At 31.3% G+C, this 20,685-nt stretch overlaps 1 protein-coding gene across 3 annotated transcripts; it reads left to right on the top strand.

Annotated features, from left to right (window-relative positions):
* The first annotated feature begins 8,700 nt into the window (after nucleotides 1–8,700).
* Nucleotides 8,701–12,297, top strand: LOC112291750 (uncharacterized). 3 transcript variants are annotated; one of them, XM_073538919.2, is made up of 5 exons: nucleotides 8,701–8,729; nucleotides 10,407–10,536; nucleotides 10,775–11,019; nucleotides 11,146–11,695; nucleotides 11,849–12,297. In XM_073538919.2, exons 2-5 carry the CDS (start codon nucleotides 10,439–10,441, stop codon nucleotides 11,982–11,984), a joined length of 1,029 nt encoding a protein of 342 aa, XP_073395020.1. In that variant the 5' UTR covers nucleotides 8,701–8,729; nucleotides 10,407–10,438; the 3' UTR covers nucleotides 11,985–12,297. The 3 variants fall into 3 exon arrangements, with proteins under 3 accessions (XP_073395020.1, XP_024395379.1, XP_024395378.1); XM_024539611.3 differs by having other exon boundaries at nucleotides 8,701–9,058; XM_024539610.3 differs by having other exon boundaries at nucleotides 8,701–9,075.
* The last annotated feature ends 8,388 nt before the right edge of the window (nucleotides 12,298–20,685 follow it).

Below are 20,685 nucleotides of genomic sequence, written 5' to 3'. Positions count from 1 at the left end.
TTTTCTCTTAATTAAACATTGGATTGCATTTGTTATGAATTATACAATGAAGGCATAGGGGAGATTTATCTGGCTTATTAATATTCAATATTTACCAATATCTACACTTAATTGTGGTAGGTAAATATAAGGAAGTGTGTTTATATTAAAAAGTAGTCTTTTAAATTTGGTGTTATTAGAAAAATTCCAGGAGGTTGATTGTAATTATTAAGAATCACTCTTTGGTTAAACTAATAACTAGCATGCATTTAGTGTAAATTTTATTGGTTTAACAAATAATACAACACAATTGTAATTTAATTCACTCAATGAAGCCAAGAGTTGAGATAAAATTTTAATTGGTTTAAACCATAAATAGTATTATTACATGTAAGGTGATATTCTCTGATCATATTTTTAAATTTTGAAACTTGAAATTTGACTCCACCGAAAGAACAATGAAAAAAGAAAATACCATCTCTGGCTTTAGATCTTTCTTTTGATTGTTATTTTATTTTATTTTAAATCCATAGATCCTAGATGGTAGTTGATTATAATAAAAATAAATAATAAATAATAAATAAACTAAATTCTAATAATGCTATTGAAATAGTATACTATTTAATAATCAATGATATTGTATTCTTTGTAAACTTTGGAAAGTTAGACTTTCTTATGCTAAACTAATGAGATCCAATAGATTGGCGTATCATGTTTAAATATTTTGTATAGACATCCAATTAAAAAATAAAGAAAGAATTATATATTTGATCTCTAAATTATGTGCATTATTATCTTTTTTAACTTTTACAAAAGTTGATTCCAACTACTTGGTAACATATTTGTAATAGTAACTTCATTTTCTTTTTTTCTTTTTTTCTTGATTTTAAATCTAAGTATTTAACCATTAGAGGCAATATAAGAAAGATAGTATATTAAACCACTTTTATAGTTGAATGACCATTACATTAGCTCTTTAATAAGGTAGAACCTAAATTTGTGCATAACCTTAAAAATATATATATGAATCAACCAAAATAATAATAAGTTATTAAACTTTTGTTGTAGTAGTTCTATTGTATTTTTTTTTTTTAAAAAAAACATCATATCAAATTAAAAAAAAAAAAGAAAAAAATGTTTGAACTAAGTATATTTTGAATTGGATAATCAGTTTTTGTTTAATTATACTAATTTTTAAAAAATACATTTATATATTTTTTTAAATTTTTAAATTTTTTATTTGTGTTTATAACTCTAAATATATAGTTAATAATAAATTTTAATTATTTGGATTTTATATTTTATAATATTCCATTTTAGGCTATATAATTATTCAAATCTCTCAAGTAGATTAAAAAATAATCAGATTAGATTTTATTTTTTATAATCTTTATTCTTACCTATATATTCTTAATCTATGCAAATTTTAAATTTTTTAAAATGAATTATAATGATAATTAGTAGCTTTAAATAGTATTCAAAATTATATTTCAATTTTTTATTTATAATTGAAGTATAGCTTACATACATTATAAATAAAAATATATGTTCATATATTATATCCATCTTATTTTTAAACACAGGATTGAAAATACTTGAGTCCTATCAATTCCTCTTTATTGGTGGATTAATTTAAAATAATAAAATAGTATTTTTAAGATATAAAATATAATTTTATGTGGCTTGTTTAATTTCAAATATTGATGGAGATTTAGAAGGTTCTTTTAGTAACAAAAGTCTTGTAATGCATCTTATTTTTAAAATAGAATCTTAATAAATCTTGGATGCAATTATCTTAGTTGATATAATAATATTGTATATTTTTTCTTTCTTATGACATTTCTTGCTTAATTTTTGAGATAATTATCAAAAATAAAAATTTTAATTATATTTTAATCATTAAAAACTTTTGCAAGATAAATTTTACTCTTACATTTATGTTATAGTAAGATTTATAAATTGAACTCTTTAGTTCTACAATATTTATAATTAATTTTTTTTTTAAGTTTTTATTACCTCTTTTTAAAATTAATAAATATGTTACATATTTTTTATTTTTTATTTTTTATAATTAAAGATATTAGAGCTATCCCATAGTTGTCTTTCTATGCATCTTGTAAAATGTTAGATAGTTGTTTCTTATTATTCATATCTTTTGAATGTATGAATATATATATATATATATATATACATATACACATATTTAAAATATTATATGTTTTTATAACTCTATTGTTATCAATAATGTTAATTTTCATGTGGTACAAGTATTTAGCTTTTTATGCATCTTACTAGTTAGAATATTATTAATGTAGGCAATAGTGAGTATAAGACCTAATGCAGTTTCAAAACAATTTATAAGACTTACATTTTATCCAATTAATACCTAAATAACTCATCTAATGTAATTATGTGTCTTGCTTGTAACTTTTGGATGTAAAATAGATATAAATTATAGTTACAAACAAAAAAAATCCTTTCTTACAAACTGTTTTTGAATTGAGTTCTTTTTTATTGATATTCTTAACTAAGTATTTTGAATATATTAATAAAATTTGTTCATTATTTCTTTTAAGATTTTAATTTTATTTTTGCTACAATAATATTAAAGACCTCATTATAATTAAGAATAATTTAGATATTAGAAATCAATACTATTATGTTGTAAATGTTTTTATCTATCTATCTATATATATATATATATATATATATATTTATCTGTTTTTTTGAATGCAAATGTAACAATGTTTTGTGGCTTTCTATAAAGGAGTTTTATTTTGCTATAAATATTTTAAAAACATATTATAGAAATTTTATTAAACAGTATCGTCAAGTATTTATTATTTTTAAAATTAAAATAACATTGAAAAGTATAAAAATTTATTGATTTCAATCTTTAATAGAATAGTATTGAATTCATCAATCGACATAGAAATCTACAATAAACTTTTTGATAGTCTTTGTTTGTTTTTATTATATTAGAGAAACCACATTTTACAAAAATTTACATTATTGCAAGAACCCAATGAAGATTCTAAAATTACATCCTTATTATTTTATTCTAAAAGATGTACTTTATTAAAATGAATTTTATTTATGTGAAACAAATAAAACCATTTTTTTCTAATAGATTTTATAATTTGGATTCATTCAGCTCATTTTAAACTTAAAATTTCTTAATATTTTCATAAATATAATATTTTACAATACTATATATATATATATATATATATATATATATTTCTTGTTCTTCCTTATTTGTTTTGTGTTTGTACATTAAATTCTCTTTTACTTGATTTTTTATTAATTAATTAATTTGTTCTTTCATTTGATTTTCTCATAAATAATATGTGTCAATATCTTTGATGTAGCACCTAAAATAATTTCAGATATTTAGGTTTGAAAAAAGTCATAGTGGACATAGATATTTTATTACACATATAATAGACTGATAGGAATAAAGAAATTGTCTTTAATAAAAGGTAATGTTTTTAATAGGGTTAAAAAAATCTTTGTGCATGTGCTTTATTGTTATTATAAGATTGATTTTGTCTTTGTTTTCATAATAATTTGATAATCATAAATAACCTAATTTATTTAGATAACCTAATAATCAGAAATTCAACTAAGTAGAACATACCACTGCTATATTGTTATAGCAAACATGTATAGTTGTTTACTCTCAAGTGAAACCAATTAAAACTCTGAAACATAAAATGCACCATATCCAAAACTTTGCCAACAATAATATTCCCATGAATGCAAATACAGTATGGATGAAAAGATAGTGCTATCTTGTAAGGTTTTAAAGCCTTATATATTTTTATAGCTCTAACTTGTGGATGAAAGAAGTCTCAATTTTACCAAATAAATTACATAATATCAACACACCAATTTATAAATGACACTGAAAGACTTTCTCAGATTATTTGTTCAAAATAGAAAAATTTGTACTTTTCTTGTAATATTAATTATTTTGTGTGTGTATGTACATACAAACATATATACATACATACATACATAGGGGAATTGACCCAAGTTTTCACTAAATCAACCCACCCATTTTACCCATCACAAACAAAAATTAAGTTAAATTAAATGTCCTCATTTCTCCACTATTAAATCTGCAACCAATAAAAACAAACCACATTTATCATGATTATCTTATTTGTTATCAACAGTGAGTCAATTTAGTTAAAGCATGGATCTATTCAATATTAAACCTATACATATGAAAGTTATTTCAGGTTACATTTTTGTTTCGTGGGTGATAGGTGGTGGGGGTTTCCACAAGGGAACAAAGTTGACTTTAGTTGAACATTAGGTGGGATGTTACTTTGAATCACCCTTCTTGTGCTCCCCCTTTTATGTTTTGCTGTAGTATGACATAGTCTCTAATTGTCCATTGGGATATCTAAGAATTTCCATATTTAACCCTAATCCAAGAGTTTAATCCTTGTAGTGGTTTCATGTAGTGGTTACAAAAAAAATTAGAAAAAGAAAAAGAAAAAAAGAAAAAGAAAAAGGCCCGAGTTTTGTAATGTATGTGTTGGATATAGAGGGGACTGGGACAAGTGCTAGAACCGGAATGTTGATATATTTTGTTTGTAATGTGAACGGGGGATTTTCTTCTGCTCCCCATTCCATTCCATCTTTCAGGCTTTTGCCAGGTCTGTCTGTCTTTCAGTACAAAGTCGCATGATCTTTGTGTTGACGTGCTCCATCTTTCTTTCTTTCTTTATTTCTTTCTATCTTCCTTTCCTTTTCTTTCTGTGGGTTAATTTAATATTCCATCAATTTTGGTTGAAATTGGGGTTCCGACAAAAGTGAATGGGAAGTCTGAGCAACATTGACTCCCCCATACACCCTAAAACATCCACACGTGGTACAGATGGATGGATATGGATGAATGAGGTTTCGTTTGCAGATGGATGTACTTGGGTGGGTGAGAGTCTAATGCTGGTACACCAAGTTTTTTGAAAACCTGGTGTAATATTTACATTTTCATTCTCATTTTTTTCCATTCCACTGCAACTGGGGTCATGAGTCCTTAGGATAGATTTTGTACATGTGTGTTAATTTACACACGAATTCACTAGAGAAAATAAATTTAATTGCTTAATTAATTAAAATCTTCCCACCTTAACAATCCAACCCCCTTCCATCCTCCTCCTCCATGGGTTTCCTCCTCTGCTTCCAAGACGATTTGTCCATTTTGAGACAAAGACTACCCAAAATCAAATATTAACTGAAAGGAAGGAGGAGGCCATTAAAAAGAGTGGATTTTTTTTGCAAAAATATGAAATAACTGTAGTAATAATCCTATTTGGGGCTCCTGAGACTTTTGGGATGTGCAATTTGGACCCTTTTGTCAACTCATAGAACATTGATAATATATATATATACATATATATATATATATATATACATATATATATATATACATATATATATATATATATATATGTATATATATATATACATACATACACATGGGGTGGTACCATAGCAAACTAACCTAGTTTGTGCAAACAGTGGCATATGAAAATAGCCTCAACAACCTTCCCATGGGGGTTGTTGCAATATACATGTGCCAACAGCTAAAGGGCACCTAGAGGAATTTGCAAAAAAAAAAAAACACAAAACAAAACAAAACAAAAACAAAACAAAAAACAAACATAAACAAAACAACACTACATGCATACAAACACATGAGTGTGGTTGTGTTTGTGAATCATGTTGCAGTTTAATTTAATTATAAATTTTGTGTGGTACAATCTACAGAAATTAATTTGTAGTGAAACTTAGATTAAATTCAATAAAAATCATACTTTATTTTTCTATTAATGCAGCAATTTTGGATTTTTTTATTTCTATTTCTATTTTTTCAATGTTTGTAGGATATATATTTTAGATTTACATGTTCATAGGTACTTCTTTCCTAAAACAAAAAACCATTCAAGTGGCTCTAAGTTCATTTGAACATTAATGCTTGTCAATCAAGCTCAATCCAATGCTTGAAAATGACAAGTGCATGTGTTTGGTCAGCTTGCCCCTTCTATCACTTGCGTTTTTTCTCAGTCAGAAACCAGCAGATGGAATAATTTCGAAATAAATTTAATAAAAAATATATATTATTCTAATTATACAAAGATATCAGACTGCAGTGTTGAATTTCAGAATGCAAAGGACCTGTGGGTGTCATACAAAAATACACCAAATAAATCTAATGATAGAAATAATATTGACAAAGAATTAATGCAGGTCAAAATGTAGAAAGGCTGAAATTGACAAAAAGAAAAGTCCTATCAAAAAAAAAAAAAAAACTAACAAAATTTGATTATCATATCATATATTTTCATGTGAACAATGTTTGGTGGTTACTATATCCTAAAACCATTCTCAACGCAAGCCAATGAGATAAGAACCTTTTTTGCCAATAATTGCCATTATCAAAGATTCCATGTCCACTATGCCTACTGTCTTTACTCTCCTCTCATAACTCCTTCATTAAACCCTAAAAACTCCATCCTTTCATCTGTTCCTTCCCCTTTTAAGTACAATCCAATAAAAGAAAACAATATCACTTCCATGAACCATGATTAAAATACATAATAATAAAAAATGAACATGAATGACTAACTTTGTCACTCTGTCCAAGTAGGGAGACAAGTGAGGGCAGATGATTAGAAATGTGGAGTGAGGTGCATTTATGAAGCTCCAATCGGCCCAAAGCCAACAATTGCAGATGCCCTTGAAAAAATAATAGACATCAAGGTTGAAAGTTGTGGCCCCCTTAATTCATGGTGCCCGCCCATGACCCTCAAGTCAAAGTCTCCATGGCCCATTCCTCCCTCTCATGAGCCAACATGTATTTCTATATGTGTCTGTCTGTATGTGCACTTGTATACAAACCTTCAGGTATACAAACCATTCAAATTTATTATATGTATTGATATATATATATATATATATATATATAGACACATGTGCCCATGAATTGTTGATTGCTGTAGAGGCCTAGCTTGGGATTGCAAATACTTGGCAATAAGATGAATGGGGTGCAGTGGTGATATGGGGTGAGGTGGTATGTACACAGATTTTCTGGTATAATTATCTCTATCAAACTGTCTTTGGTCATCCCCTCTTCAAGGAACCGTAGCCATGGTGAAATTAAGCTTTACACCTCATTGGTGTTTGGTTTCACATTTTTATCTTTGTTCTTGCTTGGCATGATGGGTTAATTTACCCAGCTGTTTTAGAAGTTGGGTCTGGTAGGTGCTAAAGAAGATGGTTTCATGGAAATTTTTGAGACTACAGAATATCCCAGGATCTGAATTTTTTTACTGTGTGTGTGTGTGTGCGTGTGTATTATGTTAATTTATGCAGATGAGTTCTTTTTGCATTTACATTACTTTCTAAAAAGACATGATTTTTAATAAACAACAAAAACTTTTGAGGAAAATTAAGAATTCCTGAAGTTTAGAAATGTGGTGCAAAGTGGGTATATATATATATATATATATGTATATATATATATATATATATATATTTAAAACAATGCAAATGTGGTTTAACCTCTGTTTATTTTTATGGACAAACCAATGCTGCTGAAAATTACTAAACTAAAGAATGCTCCATTAGTTTAACACAACAGCAACTATGATTTCAAATTTGAAGTTGATTCTTGGGGCTTTAAATTTTTTTGAATCACACATATGTAATTCTGCTTCTCAAAAAAATAAAAATAATCATTGAAGCAGTTTAGATTGCAAAGTTCAACCAACTGTTAATTTGGTACAGAATCAATTCACATGGACCTAAAAATGGTAGTAAGATGACTTCTTCTTCTTCCACATTCAAAAAACAAAAGAATCACACAGAGAGAGAATCAATCACACAGCAAAACAACAACCTAATTTATGCACATTTTTGCATTTCTCATGGAAAAAAAAAAAAAAAAAATTAAAAGAATGTCAGATCCACAGTCCATGTCTCCTTTCCTGCAGGAGAGAACACTTCAACTCATTCAAACATCACACACAAAAAAACATGAACCATTTGAACCATGCACTATCACCATCACCATCACCATCACCACCACCATCTCATTCTATTAACAACAGAAAACCCTAATTTGTAAAGTATAGTATAGGTACCAAGAAGGCTACTAGCAAAGACATTAGAAAGGAAGGAAGGAAGGAAGGGGAGCCAGGGAGGGAGTGTGGGGATTGGACCCCGCGCTGCGGACTCACGGCGGCTGCTCTTAATGACACACACACACGCTGACAGCCGAGTTGGACACGACGCCCCAGAATTTGCTCCCATCCCCCACCCCAACGCAATCCAACCTCCTTTTAATTAATTTTATATTACTACTACTGCTACAGAAGGCCAGCACATCGCGGATGCATACTGTAGCACAGTCCCGGCATTACTGCCATTCTCGTGCAGTAGTAGCAGTCGAGCCTGGTGATGACGCAATGCATGCATGCTCACTCCCCGCTCTACAGTGTTAGTGCTTCATCGTCATTCATCGCTCGCGCTCTCACGTAGCAAGCGACTACGACGAGCAGGCTGACCAGCGAGCGCCACCTCCTCCTCCTCATCGACCACCCACCCGCTCACCCCCGCGCCTCTGCTCTCTCTGTTCTGCTCTGCTCTGGCACACACTACTACAAATCTGCCGCTGCCTACTCTGGTTTTCTCATGCTCATGTTCCCCCTCTTAACTGCCTGCTCGCCTTCCAAGTACTCGCCTCTCCTTCTTCTTCTTTTTCTCGATTACTGCCCCCCTGCTCCCTCCCTCCTTCCCCTGGCACTGGCATAGGCATTGTCTTATTCTTGGTGTAATTGTCGTTTGGGGGGGATCAGTAGACATTTCGTTGTGGCGTTTCATGGTTCTGGACGTGGCGAGGGGCTTCTGTGAGGTTTATGGTGAAGTAAGCCGCAGACGAGGGAGCTGCTCCGGGTTGTTGTCGTTGAACGTGGCAGTAGCGACGGGTTCGAGTTACGTGTGTACGTGGCGTGGGAATTAGTTAACTCGGGGGCGTAGAGTGGCGGAGTTGCGCCGCGCGGCGGTGAGATTGTGTTTCGAGTACGTTGGAGGATTGTCCCCCGCCCCCCCTCCCTTGTTGTGTCGTCCCTTTGAGTGTGTGTTTGTTTGTTGTCTTGGTGTTGGAGGGTGTTGCTTTTGCTGGATACCTGGAGGGTGTTGCTTTTGCTGTGACTCGTGGTTAGATTGTGTGGATTTCGAGCGTGTGTTTACGAGACTCATGCTCGGTTAGTTTAGTCTTTGGTAATTGGGAGTTGGCACCTTAATATGTTCTGAATTGCGTGAGGCTATGACTCTGCTCTTGTAATGTACGTGTGAACATAGCTATTAATGCCGGTTAAAGAAGGATTGTCGAAAGTGTCACTCCAATATGAAGGAAAATTCTCCAACGTGCATGTGGCGATTTTATTTTATTTTATTTTTCTCTCTTTCGTGTTTCGACTTTGTCTACACTGTCATATCTTTGCGACTCTGTTCTTGAGTTGTTCTGCGTGGATGAAGTGCGGTTTCTAAAATTTCCTCATTGTATGCAAACGTCTTAGACGCTTGACTTTGGTTCCCGACTAGCTGCTTTGCGGATCCACATAGAGTTTTAAGAGGTGGGAAAGAAGTGACAGTATTTTTATTTGTTTTTAATGTTTAAGATGGAATTGAAGAACAGCCGCAGTTTTTGTCTTTGTTTGATTGTTGTATTAGTCCCTTAGCATTATCTCTTATTCTTTGATCTTTTCACGAAGACGACCTGTTCTCCCTGGTGATTGAGCTAGCAGAAACGTGCAGGTCCTTCTCTCTCTCTCTCTCTCTCTCGAATGGTTGAGACTTGTACCAGGATTTGACGTAAAACTTTCTTAGCGTAATTGATGTACTACTATGTCAACCGATTATGAAGGAAGTAGCATAGCGGTAGTCTTACATTGTTCTTAAAATTTTGGAAGTCTCTTTCATCTTAACGACGTGCTCGAACGTTAATTTGAATTACATGTCCTTTGAACACTCACACATAGCGTCAGCATGTACTAGCCCTGTTTCAGCCCGTCAGGATGTGTACCAACCTGTTTAAAAATTAGGGTGCTTAAGTCTCGCACACAATCTTTATTATTTATCGTCCATGAAACTCTGATGGTTAGGGTGCTTTGAGTTGTTGGACTACATAGAACGATGGCATGGTACATATACCTCGCCATTCATGCAATGGTCGAAGAAATGTCTCTGGACTTGTATGCTTTCTCTTTGCTTGGGAAATCCTGTTAGTGTGTTGCTTTCGTCTCGTGTTTTCCATGATACAATTACTTTTTTGTTGTTCGCTTTATGACATTGAAGCGCTTAAGTGGGGATGTTGAGATATGTGGTTATCTCCTGAATTTGTTTGACAGGTTCCTGTTCTTCGAGGTATCAACTTGCATAAATGTTGCGTTATCGAGGCTTCCAGGCACTATGGCTGGCGGTTGCATTCCTGTGCCAGTATTCAGCAGCGTGGGATCTGGAGCCTCCTGCCGGTTTTAGGTGCGCATTCTTGTTGGCCCGTCGATGTGGAAGTGTTCACGTCTTTTGTAGAAATTTATTGGTTCGGAGGGTCATGGTACTGAAGTCGTCTGATGACTTGATGGTGTTGGGAGACAATTGCATGTCATCTCTAGTATATTCCCAAACCCTCATCTATGGACGCAACTTTGTCCCTCATATAGCATGCAACTGTTACATTCAGACTAATTCTCATTTTGGTGGTTTCTCCTCGATGCAGCAAGTCACTTACCACCTCCATCGACCAAGGCAAACAGATGTATACTTGTGACACTGGTATTTGGCGTAAGTCAGGATCCTCAGCATATTTGGTCACAAATAATCCTCAAAACGGCGGTCTTGTAAGAGCTGGGAATTATGAGTCTACTGCGGACCCCACAACCAAACGATCTATCATGAAGTGGACAATCCTCAATTCCCCTGGCGACGCGATTGAATCAGGAGATCAGATCAGTAGCGTAAAGGGTACGGGTGTTTCAGATGAATTTTTTCTTGGTAACTTTTGAAAAGTACATGAAACTGCAGGAATTATTTCGTGAATCTCGTGTTTAAGTACATGTGTGCAATTCCTAAGTGGTCTTTGAATTGCAGGAGTGGCCATTTACTCGCAGAATACTTCTGAGGACTCAGTTCCCGAAGTGCTGTTCGAGGTGACGTCCCACCAGGGAGCTGGTGCAGCTGCCTTGGTTACATACATTATGATGACTCAAACCAAGGGTGGACAAGCTCCAGATACCTCTTTGTGCACTGAAGATGACATTGTTGCTGACGTGCCCTTCGATGGCTACTTTGAATTCTACGTTCAAGATAGGCAGCCGCCCCCCACCGTACCTGCGGAGCTCAAGCCGCCTGCTCGGGTTGTTCAAGGGTTCTTTGTGAAAGGGAAGATGGTGTTCAGATTCGATGGTATGAAATGGCATTCTCAGGGTATCATTGCTACCATTTACAATGTCGCTGGCGGTAATGCTATAGGGAAATTCGGAACCATTAGGAAGCCTGATCAATACGGCAGTAACTTACGCTGGATTGTCGACAATCCAAATGGCTTCACACTGACTGGCAAGATTACTGGAAGTAAAAAGGTGTCCGACAATGGTGCTGCCTGGCAGCTCTATGAAATCACTACGAGCTCAGGGACAGTGTAAGTTTCCAATCTGGATTGTTACTCGAAATTCAGGTTATCGGATTGATCGTCAACTTCAATCTTCCATTCTTTTGGTTCTCTCGAATGCCCTATTCACTATAACTCGGTTGTTATGATGTTAACCTTTTTTTTTACTGGTCAATGTAACAGGACTTCAGTTGGACCTTTCAAATACGTGCAGTTGACTTCAACGAGAGGAGGTCTGGAGCCTAAGATTGCAGGTGGAGCAACACTCGGTTTGCTATGGAAGTCCAATTTCACAGGGATCTGCTGGTTCTACACCTAACCAGTGTACTATTACATAAACTGCTGTTCAAAATTGCCTGCAATTGCTGAGAGCCGCTGACAAGATAGCTTATAAAGAGAGGACGGATGGGTATGTAGGTGCACGTACTGCCGAGATATGCAAACCGGCGGACAATTTCTTGTCTGAGATGTGCTGCGCTCTCCTTCTCTCTATACTAGCTCCTGTAAAACTTTAGCCGAAAGTGTGTACGATGTGTGATATGACCATGTTTAAGTGTAAATGAATGGGTACATCGCCAGTGTACACTAGCAACACGCTTGTTATAATAATTTTCTTACGTGTGTGCACATCATCCTGTGGGCCAATCAAACAATCTGCAGATTTTTTAATGGAGCTGAGTGACGGATGTGTGGTTTTGGCTTTATTTCCCGTGGGTAGATAAGTCTTCTTCATATGGTGCGCTGCACAATTCGTCAGTCATGCCGATCTCTCCCTTCGCTGACTTTACTCAAACCATTTGTCCGATATTTTCATCTTTTTTTGACCATAACTATCTTTCCGTTTTATGTGACTGTAAATTGACTGACATGCTGCTGATAAATATTTTTGTAATGCCAGGTTGATAATAAAAATGTGTTAACCAGTTAAATTATTTTAGCCCACGCAATCAAATTTTACTTCCGACAATGTTCACACAATGTGCATTGAACATTTATCCATGGCATTGATGAATGTAGCATGCTCCATAACATCATGTTTCAGTGCAATTGGTTTCATTTTTCATTGAAATTGTTTTGTGCTTGGTCTTGATTACACGTGTATATATGCAAACATGTAAAAGAAGAAAATTTTGCATTAGCTCCTTACCAGTTTGTGCTTACATCCAAAAGATATGATTTTTTTTTTTGATTTTACAAAATTAAAACAGAAGTGTTCATTTACACTTTTCAAGACAAACACAATTTCAAACTGACATATCCTTAACAATTCAAGAGCAATCCATAATTCCAAAAATCATGTTTTTTACAATTTCATTTTGAAATACAATGAAATATGACTACTTAACTCTTCTAAAATCTCACATTTTTATTTTTTGAATTTTGGTTTGTATAATCTCAAAAGTGCCATTGAATTAATTTGTAGATTGTTGTTGTCTACTAGTTTGGAAGTTAGTTCATATAAAATATTTTAAAATTTAAATGTAAGAACATACTTAGTAATGTAATATATTTAATGTTTTTTTAATATAAATTATTAATTAAGGAAAATGTTAAAATGACCCACCCATTTACTAAATCAACCCATCCTATTGTGGGGAAGAAAGGAGAACAATGGAGGTTGGGATGAGAGCTAGGAACAAGGAAGGGGATTGGAATGAAGAAAGCTAAGAACAAAGAGAGAAAGGGTTGGGAACAAAAGAGGTTGAGATAAGGGCCATGATTGTAATAATGGTTTTTTGAAGATGATCCATTTTTCTAATGATAGTTACAATAGAATGGTAAAATTTAGGAAATGGATGGATCATTTAAATATTTTCTTTAATTAAATATTTTTATAAACAATAATGTGGAAATCCTAAAAGAATCTCTTATTATGAATATGAAGTTTTTATTTTTTTTCAAACTAAAGTTATTTATTTATTTTAATTTTATTAGTATTTTATTAGTATGTATAAGAAGAAACTTAATAGTTCTTTATAGTTCTTATTCTTGTAAATCATTATTCTTATTTTTATTTTTAAATAATATAATATATTATAAAATGATGATATATAAAACTAATTATAAATATATACCAATTTCATATTGATTTCAAAGAAAATAAGCACTTATATGAATATCCACCTCTTATATCAAACTATATTTGTAAAATTTCTTTGCAAGTCTGTAAGGCTGCAAATCAATTATACGGCTAGTATTTTGTCCAAAGAATTGATTATGCATTGGATGTTTTGTCTAGGAAATGATTTGGATATTTTTAAGAGGTAGTTCATATACTTGTGATCCAATTACATCAAATATGGATAAACACCTCCTAGTTAAGTTTAATATCATTTAAGGCTTATGAGAGGATTTTGATTTGTTAATCAAAGACCTTTGAATAAAATAAAAGTTTAGCAAAATAAAAAGACTCCAAGGCTACAAAGATAGAAGAAAATCTTGCAGTTCATCTTTTTTCTTCATTCTTATTAGCACTATGCTATAGGTCTTTGGATGACACTCTTTTTTCTAAACTCCAAACAAGTCTATTATTGTCTTTCTAGAAGATGGAGATAACAACTTCAAAAAACTTAGCAATTTGTATATTTTGGCATCATTGTCTTTTTACATAAGAGACAAGAGTCTAATTTCAAAGCGTCAAGATTTCTTTCTAAATTATCTTTTGCTCTAGTTAGCCACTAGGTTCAAGCAACAACTTTGAACTAGCTACAAATGTTTCCATGCTTTAGTAATCTAGTAGTTGTCTTTAAGCAACCATGGCATATTAGACCATCGTCTATCTCATGTATCTTGGCAATTAGGACAATACAACAATCATTCATAATGCCCAAAGAACTTTTGGCATAAAAAATGGACTATTATTTTATATATAGAGTAAGTTATTAAGGCTCTTTATGACATCATAAAGCAATAGATCTATTGGCTAATCATTGAACAAAAGAAAGAGATATTTGTAATACTAGAGATAAAAGGCTTCTTTGACTATATTGGTTTTGTAGATGAAACAATTATACATCTATACTTGTATTGGTAGAAGAAACATATGTATTCAATATTCCTCCAAGTGATATATGACTTCCATCAATAAGTCATTGCTTTTCACTTTTATTAGTCTAATTTAGTATATGACTCCACTATATATATATATATATATATATATATATATATACTTCTATGCATAAGTATCTTGAAAATTATTTCAATAAAGAATAATACTTATTAGCTAACTCAACTTATAATCAATCCAATACAGTTGTTTTGTCCTATTAATTATCAACTACTTTTTTGCAAGAGAGTATAGAATTTAACTATTGTATGGTAATGATAAGAATCAAGAATAAAAATAGAATTGAAATTATAAAAAATAGGTGGCATTATCTTGGAAAGGTGAAGAGACTGTTGAAGGATACTAAAGACAAGTAGAAGATTGAAGAATGGATCATGACTTGTGTAATACTATACAACATGTTAGCAAATTTAGGAGATTTTTGACTACAATGCTATAAGAAACTCTTGATATAGAAAAAGAAGCCTAAGAAGAACAACCTCCTTTTTATTATAATTCTTTTAGAGAGCAATTTCAGCCAAAAATATTGTCCATAAGTTTTGCAAAAGACTTTCTTTTCTTACATAATTAATTCAAACACAAGTATGATATTTAAATGCATGTTCTTTGGTTTATTTTATTTTTTATTTTGTTGTCTTACATTACATCTAATTCTTACACTACAAAAATAAAACAAAAAAAAAAACTCAAGACCTCTAATTGTAGGCAAAAGTTGACATTATAAACAATCAGATCTAAAATATCCATCTCCGCTTTGTCTTTGCTAAGATTTTATTTGCAAAGTAATATTGTAGTAGATGAACAAGCTCTTTGTGCATTTGTACTTCATTTCTCTTTTATACATGATCAATTGATGAAGCCAACTAGGATTTATCTTTTCCATCTTGCCACATCATGTATTTGCAAGGCACATCATTATTTATTTTATTTTATTTTATTTTATTTTTTCTTCAGTTATTATGGAGGATTACAACCTCACACTTTGATTGTAGAAGTATGGTTGAAGTAATCTAATGGCAAACCAAATGTGGGCAAAGGTTTGATTAGAGATGGATTTTTATATAGTTGTAGATAATTGAGATAAGAACCAAAAGATAGTCGAAGGTAGAAGGGTAGATTACGATTGATGAGGTATTTGTGAGGCAATTCATGGTAACGAGATAATTATAGATGTGAATTTTTAGTCATTTTGTGGCAAACAATAGAAAGGGTTGTGTATAAGGAATTAAAAGGTAAAGATTTGGTGACTGATTCAAAGAGAGGAGTAATGTTTTTGTTGGTGGAAGGAAGAGTTTAGATATAGAAGAAAGGTGAGTGTGGTCATAATGACTAACAAGCAGTGAATGATAGAGCAAAGATGGAATTTTATGGAAAATAAGATTACAAAGCTAAAGAACTTGCTAGAAGGTGTGCTCAAGCAATAGTTCAGCTCTAAGAAATACATGTTTCTTTATACATATCTAATGTCAATTATGATTTTTTTGATGGTTTAGGTTTTAAAAATTAGGAGTGTAAAAATCAAGTTGAGTGGTAGGATATTAATGTTTTGATTTTACAAATTTATTGTTTTAAGTAGTTCTATACTAAAATTTGACTATTATTCTTACAGTCTTTTTTGTATAAGAAACATGTTTGAATTCTTTGTTCTTTATTGCCTAGCTTATTGCAAAATAATATATATATATATATATATATATATATATTGTGATATTTTTGTTTACAATGTATTTGTTTTAGATTGTGTAGGATTATGTAAATCAAATGATTTAGCAGATGTACATCTATTATCAACTACCACCTCCAATTATCAAGAAAACTTTAATTGTTATAAGCCCTTTTATCAATCACATAGAAGATCAGATATTCACTTGCTCCCTTTGTTTTAAATTGAAGAGTTCTTTGTTTCATGTTGAAAATTTTTTGACTTTGTTTTTACATTTTTTGTGATATTCATTAATATTTTTGTTCATTTTGATTCTAAATTCAAAAAGATATGTGTATGCTAGATGGTGAGTAAGTAATAGATTTGCAACAAAGGGATATACTTACTAAATATATGGCTAGTGCTTCAACAAATTGAATTGTGAATAATAGGACAAAAAATAGGAATTATGATTATCTTTATATGAACTTCAAGAAGGTATTCTATGTCCCAAAGGTTAGTCATATCATTAATTTTTTGAATAGGATATTTTATAAAAACAAAGGTTTGTAAATTAAATTCTTTTCTTATTTATGGCTTTACACTTTTAATTTTAGGATCTCCAAAGGACTATTGTATTTTATTGTGAAATTTTTAGACATCACTTCTTAGCAAAGAAATATTGCTATTGTTCTAACATATTTTATTTAGAAATTATAAAAGAAGCCAAAGATATTATTTTGCTTCTATTGCAAACTTTTCCTTCCGCAAACCTAAAAGAACTATATAGTGTTTTTTTGTTGGTTTTTTCTTTGTATTGTGTCCAAAAGATCTCTCTCTTTGACAAGTTCCTCTTCTTGCCACTTTCTTTTTTTGCCACCCACTTTTCTTTTTTTACATAACATCTTTCCATCCACTGCTAACCTCATTTCTTTTGCCTTCTACTAGGCTTTTGCCTTCTCAATAGGTGCATCAGTGAAAGCATGTGAGAAGGCATTCTGTGAATTCATGCTTGTGTGCACAGATTCTTTTAATGCTTTCACAACCTTTGTCTTATAAGTTTGAAGTCACTCTTTCATGGCCTTACAATCAAGATAGAGGCTTCTTTAGCTCAAAGGGCTAATCACCCATATAAGCTCATGGTAGCATGTTGTTTTAGTTTATAGAGCAACGCCAATCTTTGTTGACCTGGAGACGCAAAATATGCTATCAAAGTTCTCTTTATCTTTAAACCAAGAGATGATGTTGAGAAAGTCACCTTTTATCAGATTAGCCTTGGTAGAGACTGGTTTCTTGGGTATAGCGAGAGTGGACATGGTGAATTTGGATAGATATTGGTTGAACAAGATGTCGTGTCAAGAAGGTAAGAAAAGTCAGTGAGAACAAGCACAATGACAATATCTTTGCCAAAAAAATTGAAAAATGCAGAGGAACATAGCGGGAAAAATAATAAAATGCAGTTAATATTAACTGTGTTTTTTCGTTCAGTGTTTCAGTGGAAGAAACTGAACATCCCACTCGAAGCATTTAATATAGAAAAAGATCATATTCTGTGAGGTGAAGGTCTAGATTTGGCAGAGGTCAAGGTGGATGGAACTAGGAGCAAAGATTAAGTAGTTCAGGTAGGGTCACTGAGGTTTTGTTGCTCTTGCAGATGAAGTGATTCTCGCATGGATCATTGCATACACAGATGTTGGAGTTGAAAGTACATCAATATCAATGGCTAAAATGATGAAGTTATCGATGTATCGATTGTAACTAAATAGAGAATTGTTGGTGCTGATCAATGTATATCTTCGCCGTGCTACAGTGCAGTGTTGATTCTGCAGGTAAAACTCCTACGGTAGAATGCAGGTGTTGTCCTTTCTCTGCATCTTGTGTGCATTTTCATCACATCAATTATCTCCACCGTAAAGTAATGTCTGAGTTGTCTACATCCGCCCTTTTCAGAGTACCATGCAAATTTTTGAGTCTCGTGCCGTTTCTGCCTAGCTTTTGTTCGTTCCTGAAGTCGAGTGCTCAGCCTCTGCAAACATCGAAGCTCAACATGTTTTTGTTGTATTGGCAAAAAAACAATAAAAAAATAAATGTCTTAAAGATGCTCTTACAAGTATTTTTACAAAATACTTCATATCCTACAAACATCTCTACCCCACATAGAGATTGTAATGATGAAGCCCCTGATTTGGCTTTAAATGAGGATGTTAGAAATATATGACTTCTCCAATCTACAAATTAACAATGAAAGGTTGTGCAAGCATATAATAGTATTCTATTGGTGAAGAAAGAGACTAAAAAGTTTGATAATCAGCCATTGGAGTAAAGGCCACATCTTATAAGTGTCAAAGCACAAAAATTATGTATTTTTATTTACTTATATTGCAATTGTTTGACTTTAGCGTCAAGGATTTTTAAGGCTATTGAAGCAAATCTCTTCACATTCAATTAGAAGATAATTATCTAATCTTTTAATGGCCTTACAAACTTAGAGTCTTAAAAAAAGTTGGCATTCAAACATGTTGTTAAGACTTATTTGCTACATACTTGATTAACCTTTCCATTGGCAAGTATGCTTATACTATGGTTATACCTTTTAAAAAAGATATTTTTGATAATTAAAAAAAATAACATATGTATAAAGATTATTATCTAATTAATTATAAGACAAAATCAAATTGATATGTAATATTGATGCTAAAATATTTATTTAATGCAATAAAATTTTCTTAAATATTTAGCACTTTAGACTTATAATTTGATTACCACTAGTTACCATTATTTTTTGGATGAAGACAAAATTTTAGAGAGTTGATCATAATAACAAGAACTAATTCTATTTTTAGAAATTTCTTCTATTTGGCCTCAAAAATATACCAAAAAAGATGATAGATGAAGTGTTGATTTATCATTTGCTAGAAGTTACATTAATAATATTATTATTTTTAATAGCAATCCACAAGATCATGTAAGACATTTGCAAGCAATATCTGATCAATGATGGAAATGAAGATTGTGTTTGCATCATGGCAAGTATAAATCCTTCCACAAATAATTATTATATTTGAACTATGTTATTATTCTAAGAGGTCTTATTTATTATTATTATTATTATTATTATTATTATATTATTCTTTTATTTCTTTTTTAAAAAATAATAATATATTTAATTTTATTTTTTATTTTTAGTAATTTTAGATCTTTTACTTATATCTAATTTTCTAATTTTGATCTATTATAGAAGTATTTTTTATTATATATTATCTATAGAAAAAAAAATTAAAAAAAATTAAATTTAATTTAATTTTAAAATACTATATATATTTAGATTGATTATATAATTTAAAATCAAGTTTCAAAATATATAAATCTTGATATTTAGTTTCATTAAATTTATAATGTGAGACATTATTAATACTAATAATTTGGTTGTTTTGTCAAAAATAATTCTAATGACCTATATAATTTTCTATTAAAATTTTGCAACTTTTAAAACACTTTTTGAAAATATAATTTTGAAAAAATCATAAAATTTTACATTAATTGTAATTTGGATATCTCTTCTTGCATGCAATTGTAAGCAATAAATCAACTTAGATTCCTCAACCTCAATGAGTTTAGATTCTATTGCCTTCTAAAAATTGCTCTTTGACCTTAGAGTAAGCAAATAGCTACTGTAATGTCGTTGAAGTATAAGAAAGATGCCAAAAAGCTAAACTAAAGTATTACAGTCTATAACTTGGTATAAAAAAAATCAACATTGATTCTTTGCTAGATCATGAGCAATTGTGGTGCTAGTCAAAAAGCCCATGGCATGCTTTGTCTTATGTGCATTAAGTTCTTTATTAGTTTAAAAATTAACATGCTTATCCATTAGAATTCCACATGTTCAAAATAAAAATAAACTTGAGTATGATACAAATATAAGAAATGTACTTTGAGGTACCTTGACTTATTGACAAAGGCAAGAGAAGACTCATTGATTTTATATATAACTATAAAAACTTAATAATTATTCAAAATATCATCAATCTTGCATCTTATAGGTTATTTGACTCTAAAAAGTGTTGCAATGAGCACATGAAATGAAGTGTTAAGACAAAAAAAAAAAAAAAATCAAGAAAAACAACCTAAGAAGTGTCAAAATATGATAATTTCTTTGGACTGTCTTAAATGGATGTTGCCAAAATTGCAGCAATTTAAAAGCCTACTTGTGTAATTAAAGAAGATTTTGAAAAAAAAAAATCCTAAGATTAAATTAAAGATTATAATTAATTCAAGAAGGATTAAAAAGTAATACTTTAGAATCTTAGA

This window comes from Physcomitrium patens, chromosome 14 (assembly GCF_059467195.1).
Source record: "Physcomitrium patens ecotype Gransden chromosome 14, ASM5946719v1, whole genome shotgun sequence".
NCBI classification, from domain to species: Eukaryota; Viridiplantae; Streptophyta; class Bryopsida; order Funariales; family Funariaceae; genus Physcomitrium; species Physcomitrium patens.
This window is presented reverse-complemented; position numbering and strand designations above follow the sequence as displayed.